At 60.6% G+C, this 12,755-nt stretch overlaps 1 protein-coding gene across 1 annotated transcript in view; it reads left to right on the top strand.

Moving 5' to 3' along the window:
• SRCIN1 (SRC kinase signaling inhibitor 1) overlaps nt 1–12,755 on the top strand; it is a 95,798-nt gene that overhangs the window by 60,568 nt on the left and 22,475 nt on the right. The window contains exons 4-14 of the mRNA XM_077806348.1: nt 227–419; nt 1,640–1,838; nt 2,243–2,336; nt 3,833–4,662; nt 6,284–6,376; nt 7,486–7,529; nt 7,669–7,680; nt 8,196–8,205; nt 8,502–8,667; nt 10,592–10,767; nt 11,174–11,295. Of these exons, the coding sequence (XP_077662474.1) occupies nt 227–419; nt 1,640–1,838; nt 2,243–2,336; nt 3,833–4,662; nt 6,284–6,376; nt 7,486–7,529; nt 7,669–7,680; nt 8,196–8,205; nt 8,502–8,667; nt 10,592–10,767; nt 11,174–11,295 (1,939 nt within the window). The remainder of the gene's footprint in view (nt 1–226; nt 420–1,639; nt 1,839–2,242; nt 2,337–3,832; nt 4,663–6,283; nt 6,377–7,485; nt 7,530–7,668; nt 7,681–8,195; nt 8,206–8,501; nt 8,668–10,591; nt 10,768–11,173; nt 11,296–12,755) is intronic.

Below are 12,755 nucleotides of genomic sequence, written 5' to 3'. Positions count from 1 at the left end.
TGGTTCAGCATGGGGTGTAGAGCAAAACACGCCCCTGACACTGCCTCCTTGGGTCAGACCGAGCCCGCGGCTCGCCAGTGCTGCCTGGGGAGTCGGGGGAGGTGCTCTGCTCTTGCCCCATGGGGTGTAGCATGGAACATGCTGCCCCAGGCACCCCATCGCTCCGTGAGCTCTAGGTAGTCCGGGGCAGGGTGTACTCTCTGACGGCTCATCTCTTCCGTTCCAGACAAGAAGTTCGCGGCACTCCCAGGGCTCCCAGCCCGCCCTGGCCGATCAAGCCAAACTCTCCTTCGCCTCAGCGGAGTCCCTGGAAACCATGTCTGAAGCCGAGCTGCCCATTGGATTCAACAGGATGAACCGGTTCCGGCAAAGCTTGCCTTTGTCCCGCTCCACCAGCCAAACCAAGCTCCGGTCACCAGGTACCGCAGGCCGGCCCCCACTGGGTCTCCCTCTGGGGCATTTTAACCCTTCGCCCCACCTACACGGGCCACGGGAGCTGGGGCTGGCAGAGTCCATCAGTGGGGGGGGGGCTGACTGTGTGTGCTCCTGTCTCCCTCTAGTGGCTGCCTCTAAAGGACTACAACAGCCTGCTACTTACTGACAGCTGAGGGAGTTACTCCTTTCGCACCAGCGCTAGGGGGTTGTGCCTTTGACCCATGGCATTAGTATGTGTCGGGGGGGCAGGGATCAATGGTAGGGTACCTAGGAATGACCACACTGGATTGGATCAGACCAGGGGCCCGTTGTCAGTATTGTGCAAGAAACCCTGTTGAAGGCATGTATGGGTTACTTTGTCGGTAGGAGGAGAAACCTCTTCCTAAAGCCCCCCATTAGCCAGGTGCTCGTCAGGCCAGCCATTGACTTTTCTGATCTGCAAACGCTGGTCACTTATTGTTCCCTGGCCCATCAGCTCCACTGCATACCCACCAACAGCACAAGGCTCTAGTTGGGCAAACCCCGGCCGCTGGGGCCCAGAAATGCAAGCCGCTCCCCCTTTAAGCATCCCAAGAACTCCTGCAGCTGTAAGGAGCGAGTTATCAGAGCCGGTGAGATGAGTGTTCCTTCCCCTGGGGTGGCAGCAGCTGGAATCTCCCAGATGACAAGCGCTGGAGGTCATTGTTACTTTTCGGGAGAGGCTGGGGAAGTGTTGAGATGCAGAGTGGGTGGGATGGGGGAGGGGGAAGGAAGATGATGATCAGAATGGTCCCTGTGGACTGGCCGGGGCTAGAAATCAGCATTCCAATGGTGTCAAGTACAGCCGCAGCCGTGGAGCCAAAGATCCCCCTGGTTTGTGAAGGTTTAACTGTGGATCCGGGTAGGAAGTTTGCGGCTAAGCCCAGGTCACTAGCACTTTGTTTTTAGGTGAGATACTGGGCTTTAATTTATGTCACTCTTCCCTGGCTTGAGCAGGGTTTTACTGGCACTGGGCTGGGCGTGAATATAGAGTAATAACAATAATATGGGGTCTATAGACCCCCAAGGAGATGGGGAAACTGAGACACAGAGCCAGGAATAGCACCCAGGTCTCCTGATTCCTAGCCCCATGCCTGACATATTGGGCTGCTGTGCTGTCAGTCAGTGCCTGCTCAGAGCTGTGTTTTCCCCCCTTTCTCCCCTTCTCTCCCGTCTCCATTTCCAGGGGTCCTTTTCCTGCAGTTCGGGGACGAGACGAGGCGTGTCCACATCACCCACGAGATCAGCAGCATGGACACACTGCACGCCCTCATCGTCCACATGTTCCCCCAGAAGCTAACCATGGGGATGCTGAAATCGTCCAACACCGCCATCCTGATCAAGGACGAGTCGCGCAATGTCTTCTACGAGCTGGAGGACGTCAGGTGAGGGCCCCTGGGGTTGTGGGGGCAGCAGGCGCGCTCAGTGGGGCCGGGGTGGGGGGGTAGACAGAGATTCTCTTCCAGGTGGGCTCAGAATTCCGACTCAGGTTTGCTCCCTGCATGGTGACAGCACCAGTGTGTTTGCCAGGGCGAATCCGCCTCGGCCAGTTCCCAGATGCAAGGGGAACTCCTCTTTTGTGCACATGCCCTGGCTGATCGTCCAGTGCGGCCCATCCCTCCCTGACCCCGCAGCAGACGGACGTCCTGATGCGTGAGATTTGTTTACTCTCATTTTAGCACGGAGCGAGAGGGCTGCTGCCGGTGGTCCAGGGGCTGGAGCTATCCAGGGGCTAGCAATCCGCACGGCCATTGGGGTGCCCAGCTCACTGCTTTGCCTTCTCTTTCAGGGACATCCAAGACAGAAGCATCATCAAAATCTACCGCAAAGAGCCCCTCTACGCCTCCTTCCCAGCCTCGCACATCACCAATGGGGACCTGAGGGTAAGGAGAGGGCAGATGAAGGGGGCTGTCCCAGGGAGGGGCTGTCCCAACTTTTCCATCTGGGAGGGGGAAGAAGTACCCCATTTCCATGGGGCCAGGGAAGAATGGTGCCAGCAAATGCTCACGCGCACAGACAGACAGACAGACAGACCTTGCTTGTGTGAGAGCCGGGCGGGGGGGGGCTCGGGGGACACTGGTGCCTGGGTATATTTGTGGAAGGAGTTATGAGCTCCCGTTTGTCAGCCCCAGCTGCAGCGCTGTTATGGGTTGCTTTAGGAGATTGGATGGTCTGAGCCCTGGCAGTGGAGTCATAAACATGCTGATTAGGGTATTAATCAGAGCAAATTGTTGTGCTCCTGGAGAGAGAGCGAGGGAGCTGCAATTTGCCCGGGCGTGTGGGATGCTGCTGATCTTCATTTCTGGGGTGCATCAGGGTGAAGGTCAACGGGGGGGCTGGTTCTTCAGAGGTTGGGTTTGCCCCGGGATCCGGCATTCCAGTCTCATCCTAGAAGTGGGGAGGGAAGGCTGGGCTTGCACTGGGATCTGGTGTTCTGGTCTTGCCAGGAGTGGGTGAGGGGTTCTGGGTTTACTCCAGGATCTGCCTTCTGGCCACTGCTGCCTCCAGTGACCCTCCCCACTTTGTGTGATCTTCCCTGGGCTCTAAGTCCCCGTGGCAGCGTCTCCTGATTTCACAGTGCATGTGTGTATGGGGGGGGGGTGATTATTTGGCTCTGCTGACAGCACGCACCTGTGTGTGTGTTTGAAAGCACCGATGTTTACAAACAAGCAGCTCACGCCCCATAGGGCTCCCCTCCCTCAACCCCCAGCCTCCAATCCCAGTTGCTTATGCGAGAAGCAGCAACGTGTGTGAGAGTCTGTGTGTGTGTGAGAGTCTGTGTGTGTGTGCGCAAGCAAGATCACCCCCATACCACAGACTCTAGGCCTGGTTCTCCATTGCCCTGCCCCCTGCGCAGCCCTTGACACTAGTGCAAAGTGGGCGCAAGACATGGCCATCCTGCGGCTGGCAACAGAGGATCGGGCCCTTTCTGTGCGACTGGCACTTGGCCCCGTGCTATGGGCTGCGGCGGAGAGGAGGGAGCTAGGCAGTGTTGGTATCCCCGCCCTCCTGTCCTGTGTCTGCCCAGTCCCATCTGCCTTCTAAACCACCCCATGTGCAAGTGACCATCACCTGCCGCAGCTCAGTGTGTGAAATGTGAACCGCCAGCACATCTAGGGGGGTCACCAGGGAGAATGGGGGTACAGCAGGGGTGCTCCCTCTGCAGGGAGAAGAGAGGTATTGTCACATGCATGTGCAACACACACCCAAAGGCAGCTGGTCTCGGCAACCCGACGAACAACCCCTTTTGGGGGGTCTCCGGGCCCCGCTCTGGAAGGGTTCCTCCCAGGCAAGGCTGCCCCAGATGGTGGGCCTGGGGCTTGCCCCGCAAGAGGGGTGAGTGCTTACAGCCTCGGTGGCACTTCTCTCTTCCCTGCAGCGGGAGATGGTTTATACCTCCAGGGAGTCATCCCCCACCCGCCGGCTGAACACCATGTCCCCAGCTTCCCACCTCACCTCCGGCTCCCCTCCACCTGTGCTCCAGTCTTCCTCCCCGTCCCGCTCCCGCATGTCCTACAGCGGCGGGCGCCCACCCTCCTATGCCGGCAGCCCCGTGCACCACGGCGAGCGCCTCTCCAACCTGCCGCCCGCCCCGGGCGTGTCGCCCAGCCCCAGCGCCATCCTGGAGCGCCGGGACGTCAAGCCGGACGAAGACCTGGCCGGCAAGAACATGGTGCTGGTGAAGAACGAGGGGCTGTACGCTGACCCCTACGGCATGGTGCACGAGGGCCGGCTCAGCATCACCTCCACGCAGTCCCTGGCCGGCATGGGCGACCCCTTTGCCTACGCCGGGGGGCTCTACAAACGGGGCTCGGTCCGCTCCCTCAGCACCTACTCGGCGGCCGCCCTGCAGACGGAGCTGGAGGACAGCCTGTACAAGCCCAACGCCCAGATCTACAGCGACACCTACGGGCCCAGCCTCGGCTTCCGCATGCCCCCGTCCTCGCCGCAGAAGATGGCCGACGGCCGGCTGGTGGATGTCCAGCAGGGGCAGAGCCCTCACAGCCCCTACTTGGGGCCGTCCAGCAGGTCCTCGCCCGTCCGCCAGTCCTTCCGCAAAGACTCCTGCTCCTCAGTCTTCATGGAGAGCCCCGTCAGCAAGCCCCGGAACCCCAGCTCCTCGGGCCCCCCCGAACTCTTCCCAGGCCCTGGGGATCGACCCCTGTCAGGGTTCAGCCCTCCTGTGCCTGCCAAGGATACGGAAACAAGGTAAGGAGCCGGGGTTGGATCAGCAGCTTCCCAGCAACAATGGGATGAGTAGACTGACTCCTGGGTTTGCCGTGTCGGTCAGGTTGAAATCCCCCTCTTCCAGGTGGGGAAACTGAGTCACAGAGAGGTGACAGTCACATAGCAGTGGCAGAGACGGGAATTAGAACCCAGGAGTCCTGAGATGCAGTAATTGGCTGTCAGCAGTAGAGTATGATCCAGCGATAGAGATGTTTGAGCTGGGGACTGGGCCTCAGGACTCCTGGGTTCTTTTTCTTGAGTCTTTCCTGCTGTTGGACCTTGGCTACTGCATCAGGCAGGTTATGGAGGTGGGGGAATCTGGGGTCTGGGTCACCTCTTGTTGCCACTTTGTAGAGAAAAACTTCAGTGGGATGACAAGGAGGGAGGATGGTCTTGTGGATAAGGCACTGGGCTGGGATTCAGGAGACCTGAGTTCAGTGCCTGGCTTTTCACGGGCACCCTGTGTCACTCTGAGCTGGAGCTTTGCTACCCCTCAGGTCCCATTGTGACGCCGATGGCCACGTCTGCAAGACAGCTCAGCACCCACGGAGCTGCGTAGTCAGGGCCTGAGGTGGGAGCAAGCCGGGCAGTCCCGCCGGGATGTCCACACAGCTCTTTGCAGCGTGCTGGCATGAGTCTGTGTACCGGGCTGGGAGGGAGACTGCTCCCACGGCCATGTATATGTACCCCCTTGAAATCCTGGCCCCTTATCACTCTGTGCCTCGGTTTCCCTGGCAATGTGTCCCTATCCCAGCTCATCAAGCACTGTGTGGCTAGGGGCCCCGTACAAAAGGGAGAGATTCTGTCTTCCCCAGCCCGTGTACAAAAAGCCAGAGCCTCCATTGTAACCCTGCCGGTGCAGCAGGGAAAGCTGCATACAGGCAGGTAGCTGGTATGGAAATAACCCATTATCTTGCCTTTCATCTCTGTGCCTGTCTCTTCATCTCCCAAGCAATGATGGTCTCATTTGTTGTTTCCAGGGCCGTGAGCTGGGCTGTCAGGGGAGGGTGGGGGGAGCCATTAGGGAGCTGTCCAGGGGGAGAGAGACGTGGGAGGAAATGAGGGGGGGAGGATGTAGGAGGACAACAAAGGTCGATGGAATTAGCAGTGCTGTCCCGTCACGGGCCGCTGTACTGGCAAGCGGCTGCAGGCCTCAAATGGACTCATTATTCACAGGCCGCCCAGGGCCCCAACAGGGGAGGACGAGGCTCAAAGAAGGAAAAGGCCCTCAGGGACAGCCTGAGGGGTGAGATCCCTCTTTAAATATTGCCCGGTCTCTACTGCCAGGGACGGTGGTGGGAGGCTGGAGCAGAGAGAGAGAGACGGAGGATCGGGTCCCTGGCCGGCGTGCATGGGCACGAGGAGGGAATTGACCTCAAGGGAGCTCCACTGATCTACACTAGACGAGGGTCTGGCCCTGAGACTCCCAAAAGGGTTCAAACGCTGGGGGGGGGTATGGATTCAGATGGGGCATCCTCCTGGCAAGGCCAGGACCCTGGAGTCCATAGGCCCTTGGCCTCCCCTGCAGATACCAGGCCCTGGAGGGTCCCGTCTGCTGGAGCCTGGATCTAATACAGCTCTTTTCCCTCCCTACCCCCCAAAGGGAACGGATGGAAGCCATGGAGAAGCAGATCGCCAGCCTGACAGGGCTGGTGCAGAGCGCGCTGCTCCGGGGCTCCGAGGGCGAGACCCCCAGGTAAGGAAGGGGGGCAGGAAGCCCCTCATCTTGCCTCGGCGTGGGACAGGTGGCAGGTTGGCCATGACCCGGGCTTTCCTGGCGATCTCACCAGTGGCCGCGAGCTACATCCCGCAACGTCCTGTAGGGGGCGCCGGGGGCTATTTTACGGGAACGCAGTGTCATTCAATGGAAGCGCGTGGTGATTGGAGGCTTTAAGCCCCGCCCCGTGATGCGGCTGCAGAGAGGAAACCCAAGGGCGTGGAGCATCACTCTCATCCCCGGCGGGCCCCAACAAATTCTCCAGGTCGGTGGGGATAGCGCCCCAGACACATGGATTGTCTGCAAACGAGGCCCTGATCCCTGCTCCCCTGGGCAGCCCCATCGCTGCCAATCGAACCCACTGGGCTCGCCAGTGCTGACAGCAGAGCAGGGCCCGGGGACCAGGCCTGTGATAGGCTCTTAGGAATGGCAGTAAGGACCACGCCCGTGGCCTATGTGGCCCAGCACCAGCTACTGCTGAGCAAGGTTCCAGATTCCCCCTACAGAGCAACTTTGGCCCAGCCAGCCTCTTCCTACCACCCCGTTTGTTGGAGGCTGGCTCCCGCTCTGAGCCAGGAGCATCGACGGCTCTTCCAAAGCACTTGGGGTCCTGTCCTTTCACTGTGTATTTCTCCGACTCTGGAGAGTCTTGTTCTCCCTGGACTCGCTCGATCCTTGCTAAGCTCTGGGCCGCTATCTTGTGGCAGTGAGTTCCACCAGCTCGTGGTGCCCAGCAGGCCCAGTGCTCATGGACACTCGGGCTGGTGCAGGAAGTTCTAACAGTGCAAAGGGGCCTCGGAGCAGCTGCAAATCTCACTGGCTCCCCCCACTCAAGGCCTCACGGCCCAGGGGAACCCCAGCGTACTCAGCATGGGAAGGGAGAGGCGAGGTCTCCCTTTGGGGCTGTTCGAGGGGAGAGATTGGGAGGGGGCAGCATGACCCCAACGCGTCTCAGTTAACGTCCTTCTCCGGGCACCTCCTCCCCTGCTCGTGGCTTAGCTCGGTGGCCTCCCCGCTTTGCCGGCTCTCCTGGGCCGGGGCTGGGACTGTTTAACCCGCTCTCACCCGCCGCCCTCCCCTCCATGCAGCGAGAAGACGGACGCCACCAACGGAGGGACACCCCCGTCAGCACGTAAGTGATTGGGTGGGAGCGACGGGAGCCGCAGCCCCAAGCTCCGCCTGCAGGAGGTGCTGGTGCACTGGGTCCTCCCACTCCCGGGGCCATGGAGCCGCCATTGGGGTAGCTGGCGTGGGACTTTGGGCTCCAGGAGCATGTGGGAGGGGCCTCCAGGGCTCCCCCTCCTGGGCAGGTGGCGTCAGCCCTCGAGGATGGGTCTCTGCCCTCTGCCCCCTGCCCCTCACTGCAGTGAGGAACGTGGCTTCTGAGGGGGCCACTGAGCAGCTCCACAGAAAGACCCAGGAAGCCTGGCCCATCCCCGCCCCACACAGCCACTCCTCCCCCACCCGCCTGGCCCCACCCCCACATAGGAGCTCCTCCTGCATCCGCCTGGCCCCATGCACAGCAGCTCCCCCCCCACTGTCCCAGCCCCACCCCCACACAGCAGCTCCTCCCCCACGGGGCCGGGCCCCACGCACAGCAGTGCTTGCCTCGCTCGGTGCTCTACAATCACCCCCTTGCCCGCACTGGGAGCGCCCAGGTGAGTGTTTGGGTGATTCTGTTTCTAGGGGCTCCTTGGCAGTTGGCTTCCTGCTGCCTGGTCTGAGGGTACAATTCTGAGCACCAAACCCACCCGCCTTTAGGCAGCAACGGGGCTGGGTTTAGCCCCAGGGCCGGGAGGGGGACGTGGGTTCTGTGGAAGGTGGGAGAACCAGGTTTGCAGACCCAGCCACGGCTTGGGGTGTCTCTTGCCGGAGGGGATCGGTGGGAATGAGCTCACACTGGGATCCGGGCTCTGGAAGGGAGATCAAGGTGGGGTGACTTATATTTCTGTAGGGCCTCCCCTCTGGATCAAAAGCACCGTGCATGTCTAGGCTGGGGAGGAGAGGGGGGCAGAGAATGAGGGAGAAGGGATGGGAGCCTTCCCTGGACTTAGCACTTCATTGGCTGTCCTGCTCTGTTCATGCTCTCAGCCGCCAGCCGGAGCTGCTCGGGGACGCCGATCCCTGCCCCCTCGCACCCCTCCGCCACCAGCACCCCGGCCGGGCAGCCGACGGCCATCACCCGCCTGCACATGCAGCTCCACCTCCACGACCTGCAGCAGAACGCCAGCGACCTCCGCAACCAGCTGCAGCAGCTGAAGAAGCTGCAGGTGAGGGGAGCCATCCGGGAGCGAGCCCGCCGGCTCTCATCGGGGCATGTGCGGCTCAGGGCCATCAGAGTCCTGCCTCGCCTCCTAGCACAGAGCTCCTGGCCCCACTGGCCGGGTGGCAGGGTGTGGGGAAGGTCACCCGCAGGCAGGAATAGCCCAGTCGGCTAACGGACCCCCCAAGTCAGGCCTACGCTGCAAAACAAGGTGTGGTCTTAACTCGGGTTCAAATAGCAGTGAAGATCCGGCCACTTGGCTTTAACCCCAGGCTCCCCCTCATTCACGCTGCGGTGTCTTCTCTGCTCTTTGAACCCGAGGTAAGAGCACCCCTTTGTCACAGTGCAGACAGACCCTAAGGGGGCAGCTTGGCCTCCACGTCCCATTGTATCCTCAGCCTCTTGTCCAAAACCACCTTCTACGCCTGCGGTGCGGGTGATACGGGAACCAGCCTGAGACCCGCCAACGCCCATAGGCCACCAAAGAGCCGTTCCGTGGCAATAGCCCCGGCGGGGCTGGGCGGGATGAGAACTGGAGCTGCGGGGGCAGAAGGCTCTGCAGCCCGTTCACCAGTCAGGGTTTGGACTCAGCCCCGCTTCTTGGCCTGGAGCAAAGCAAAGGCGCGTTGGTTGGTTGGCAAAGGGTGGATTGGCTGTTAGGTGTCCAGTTAAGATCTGGGGTAGCAGAGCAGTGTTCCCCAACATCCACAGCTGGGCCCCCCCTGCACCCTGTTCCCCTCCTCTCTCCCTGCTAGCTCGTACCCCCTCCCGCAGCTTGCACCAGAATCCCACCCTTCCTGCTGGGTGGCGCTCGCCCTGGCACTGCACGGCCAGGCAGATGGCAACTCCCCTTCAGGAGCCAGGGATCTCGGTGGCCAGGTTCAGCTTTTCTTGGCCTTGCGTAGCTCCAAAGCTAATTACCAGTGACAGATTTGGGGGGAGTGGTGGTTCCGGCTGGCGCTGCGGAGATGGGGGAGGGGGAAGCGGTCCAGACAGGCGGACTGGGAATGTCTGATGCCCTCCCAAGGCCCGGCTCCTTCCGTCAATCGGCCAGATTCCTGGGGATGTATGTCAGAGCTCCAAGTCCAGCCTGTGCCACGTACACCCGCCCCTGCGTCTGTCTCGCCCTGACCCTCCTTGGCAGACCCTGCCACAGCCAGGATTGCCAGGCGAACCAGAGGGGCGGAGCCCGGCGGCTTTGCCCGGGGAAAGCATGCAGAGTGGTGGGGTTGGGGAACCATCTTTGCCAGCTTTTTGATTTTTAAGCTGACCCACGGGTGGACACAGGAGCCAGCCTGGTAGTCGTGACGAAGGGTGGTTGGTTGCTCTCCAGTGGGACAGAGGAAAAGGGGATCCCTGGTGAGCCCCCCACCATGTCTGCACCCACCTGTCGTGCTGAGGGGTAATGTGTAATCGACTTGTGCCCCCCAGTACCACCACCACATTCTCACCCGGGGAGCGACAGCCCCAGGTTATCCCCAGAGCTGGGGTCAGCACCTCGCACACATGGCCCTGGGGAATCCCCCCTCGTCCCCAGCTTGTGCTGGCAGGGCACTTGGCAGCTGGGTGGCAGACCCCCAGGTTCCCAGCCAGCCTTGAATCCCCCCTGACCCTTCACCCTCCTATGTGCAAATGGGCGCTCTCTGTCTCCTGTTCTACTAGGAAAGACTGGGAGTAGAACCTAGGGGTCCTGGCTCCCAATCCCTTGCTCTAACCACTAGATCACACTCTCGGCTAGAAGTGGGAATAGAACCCAGGAGTTCCGGCTCCCCCTGCCCTGCATTGCCTTTCTGGGTGTTTGGATCTGCGTAGGGGAGGGGGACAGAATCGGTCAGCTTTTCCGTTTCCTCGTGCTCCCTGACGTATCCCCAGTTCACGCCCTCCCCTCCCGTCTCTGTCCCCCCCTCCCCCCCGCCTCTCTGGCCTCACAGCTGCAGAACCAGGAGACAGTGAAGACGATGCTGCGGCGGACGGAGACGGAGATCAGCGTGCGGGTGACGGACACCATGCGCAAGCAGGAGGACCCCCTGCAGCGCCAGCGCAGCCTGGTGGAGGAGGAGCGGCTCCGCTACCTGAACGAGGAAGAGCTAATTACCCAGCAGTTAAAGTGAGGGCGGGATTGCAGTCCGTCCCTGATGGGGCGGGGCGCCCAGTGCCCGTCCCTGGCTCTGTCTGTGGCTCTCTGCCTTCTCCAAGAGGGCCTGGGGATAGCTCTGGGAATTAAAGTCTGTTGGGCCAGCTCCCCACAGCTGGTATAAATTGGCCATAGCACCAATGGGCCAGTTTGGAGAGGCCCCTGGTCGGCCTTCCTGCCGGTGCATGATCCTGAATAGGTACCAGAGCTGCTAACGGCCCAAGGGGAAAACTGCCCGGGGCCTGAGCTGCTAGGCTTGCGTGCGTGCCCTGGGGGCCCTGCCCGCACTCACCGATCCAGACCGGCTGCTCCCCTGCCCTCCAGCATTGGGACCCTTCCCGGAGGATGGGGGAGTGACATTCGCACGGTGTGCTTACAGCGACCTGGAGAAGTCGGTGGAGAAGATTCAGAAGGACAATCACCGGCTCGTCCCTGTGCAGGAGCTGGAGGAGAAGGCCGTGGTGCTGAAACAGCTGGGGGAGACGCTCACGGAACTGAAGGGTGAGAGGGGGCCGGCAAGAGGAGAGGGCGGTGGCGGGGGGGGGAGGCTCCAGGAGTGCATAGGTCTGGGGGGCTGGTAGGATCATGGGAGGGATTACCTTGCACCCCTGAATGCTATCCAAGCGCACTCAATTGCACCCGTCAGGGATGGCCTAGGTTTGCTTGGTCCTGCCTCAGCGCCAGGGGGGCTGGGTGGCTTCCCGTCCTCCATTTCTGGGATTTGTGTGGCGGTGGGTGCAGGGCAGCCCTGGAGACCTGTGTGTGCCCGGGATCAGTGTTCAGGATGGTTTGTGTGTAAGTTTGAAGGCACACTTGTTGTCTGAGTTTATATAGGACGCTATGTCTGCTTTACTGTGAGCACGTGCGTGTGCCCAGGGGCATATGTGCCGACAGTTACAGGTGTTTCTGTGTCCACATGCACTCGGTGTGCTTTTAGGGTGAAATTTGCATCCCCAGTCCCCAGTGGAATCAATGAGAACCGTCCATCCAACCCCCTAAGGCAGCTTTCAGAGCTTCACCCTTGAGGCGTTGGGACCTTTGATTTTATTGCGGGGTTGGCTTGTGGTTTGGAGCTGGCAGACGTGACCCTGTAATTGCACACATGTGGAACTTTGCATATGTCCCATGTGTGAACCAGATGTTTACCAGGTGTGTAAGTGTTTGGCTGTGTGAGTCATGGATTTGGGAGTTGTATGTGTCTGGGTTGTAGGTGTATCTGCATGTCTGGGTTTGTGTGTGTCCCTGCGTTGGTGTGTTCACATGCTTGTATCATATGTTTGTATGTATTTGGGTTGCGTGAGCATGTGTGTGTGGGCATGCGTGTGTGTTTGCATATGCTTGCAAGTTTGCAGGTTGCAGTTTCCTGCATTCTTGCAAGTCTTTGTATGTATTCAGGTTGCATGTTGCCGGCCTGTGTTTGGGTGGCGTGTTGCCTGCATGTTTGGGTGATATGCTACCTGCGTGTTTGCACGTCTCTGGGTTGCGTGTTTGCATGTATTTGGGCTGCGGGCTGGTTGCACGTGTCTGGATTGTGTGTTGCTGTGCGTTTGCGTGGATGCATGCCTGCCGGTGTGTTTGCGGCTCTCCCTCATGGCTGCCTGCGTGGCGGAGTCCCTGTTTGCTCTGCTAGCTGTCAGAGAGTGAGTGCCGGAGACGCTGCCTGAGTGGATCTGACAGCTCATGGTGCTTGGGGCCCTGCCTCGGCCGCCCCCGCCCCCAGGGGGCTGCGCTCAGCCTTCCACACCCGCTGCCATGGCCCATCTCTGGGCTGGAGTCCCCCTCCCCCCATTTAGCATAGAACATGGCAGAGTTTATGCTTCTGGGAGCCAAGCCAGATGCTCCGTGTAGGTGCGTGAAGAGCTGCGGAGGGCATGGGGGTGATGGAGTCAGAGGAGGGACATGTGGACAGACAGCAGACATGGGGCTGGGCTTGGCCTGGCCTTTAGATCAATCAGGGAGAG

The sequence above is a fragment of the Eretmochelys imbricata genome, chromosome 27 (genome assembly GCF_965152235.1).
Source record: "Eretmochelys imbricata isolate rEreImb1 chromosome 27, rEreImb1.hap1, whole genome shotgun sequence".
Taxonomy (NCBI): domain Eukaryota; kingdom Metazoa; phylum Chordata; order Testudines; family Cheloniidae; genus Eretmochelys; species Eretmochelys imbricata.
This window is presented reverse-complemented; position numbering and strand designations above follow the sequence as displayed.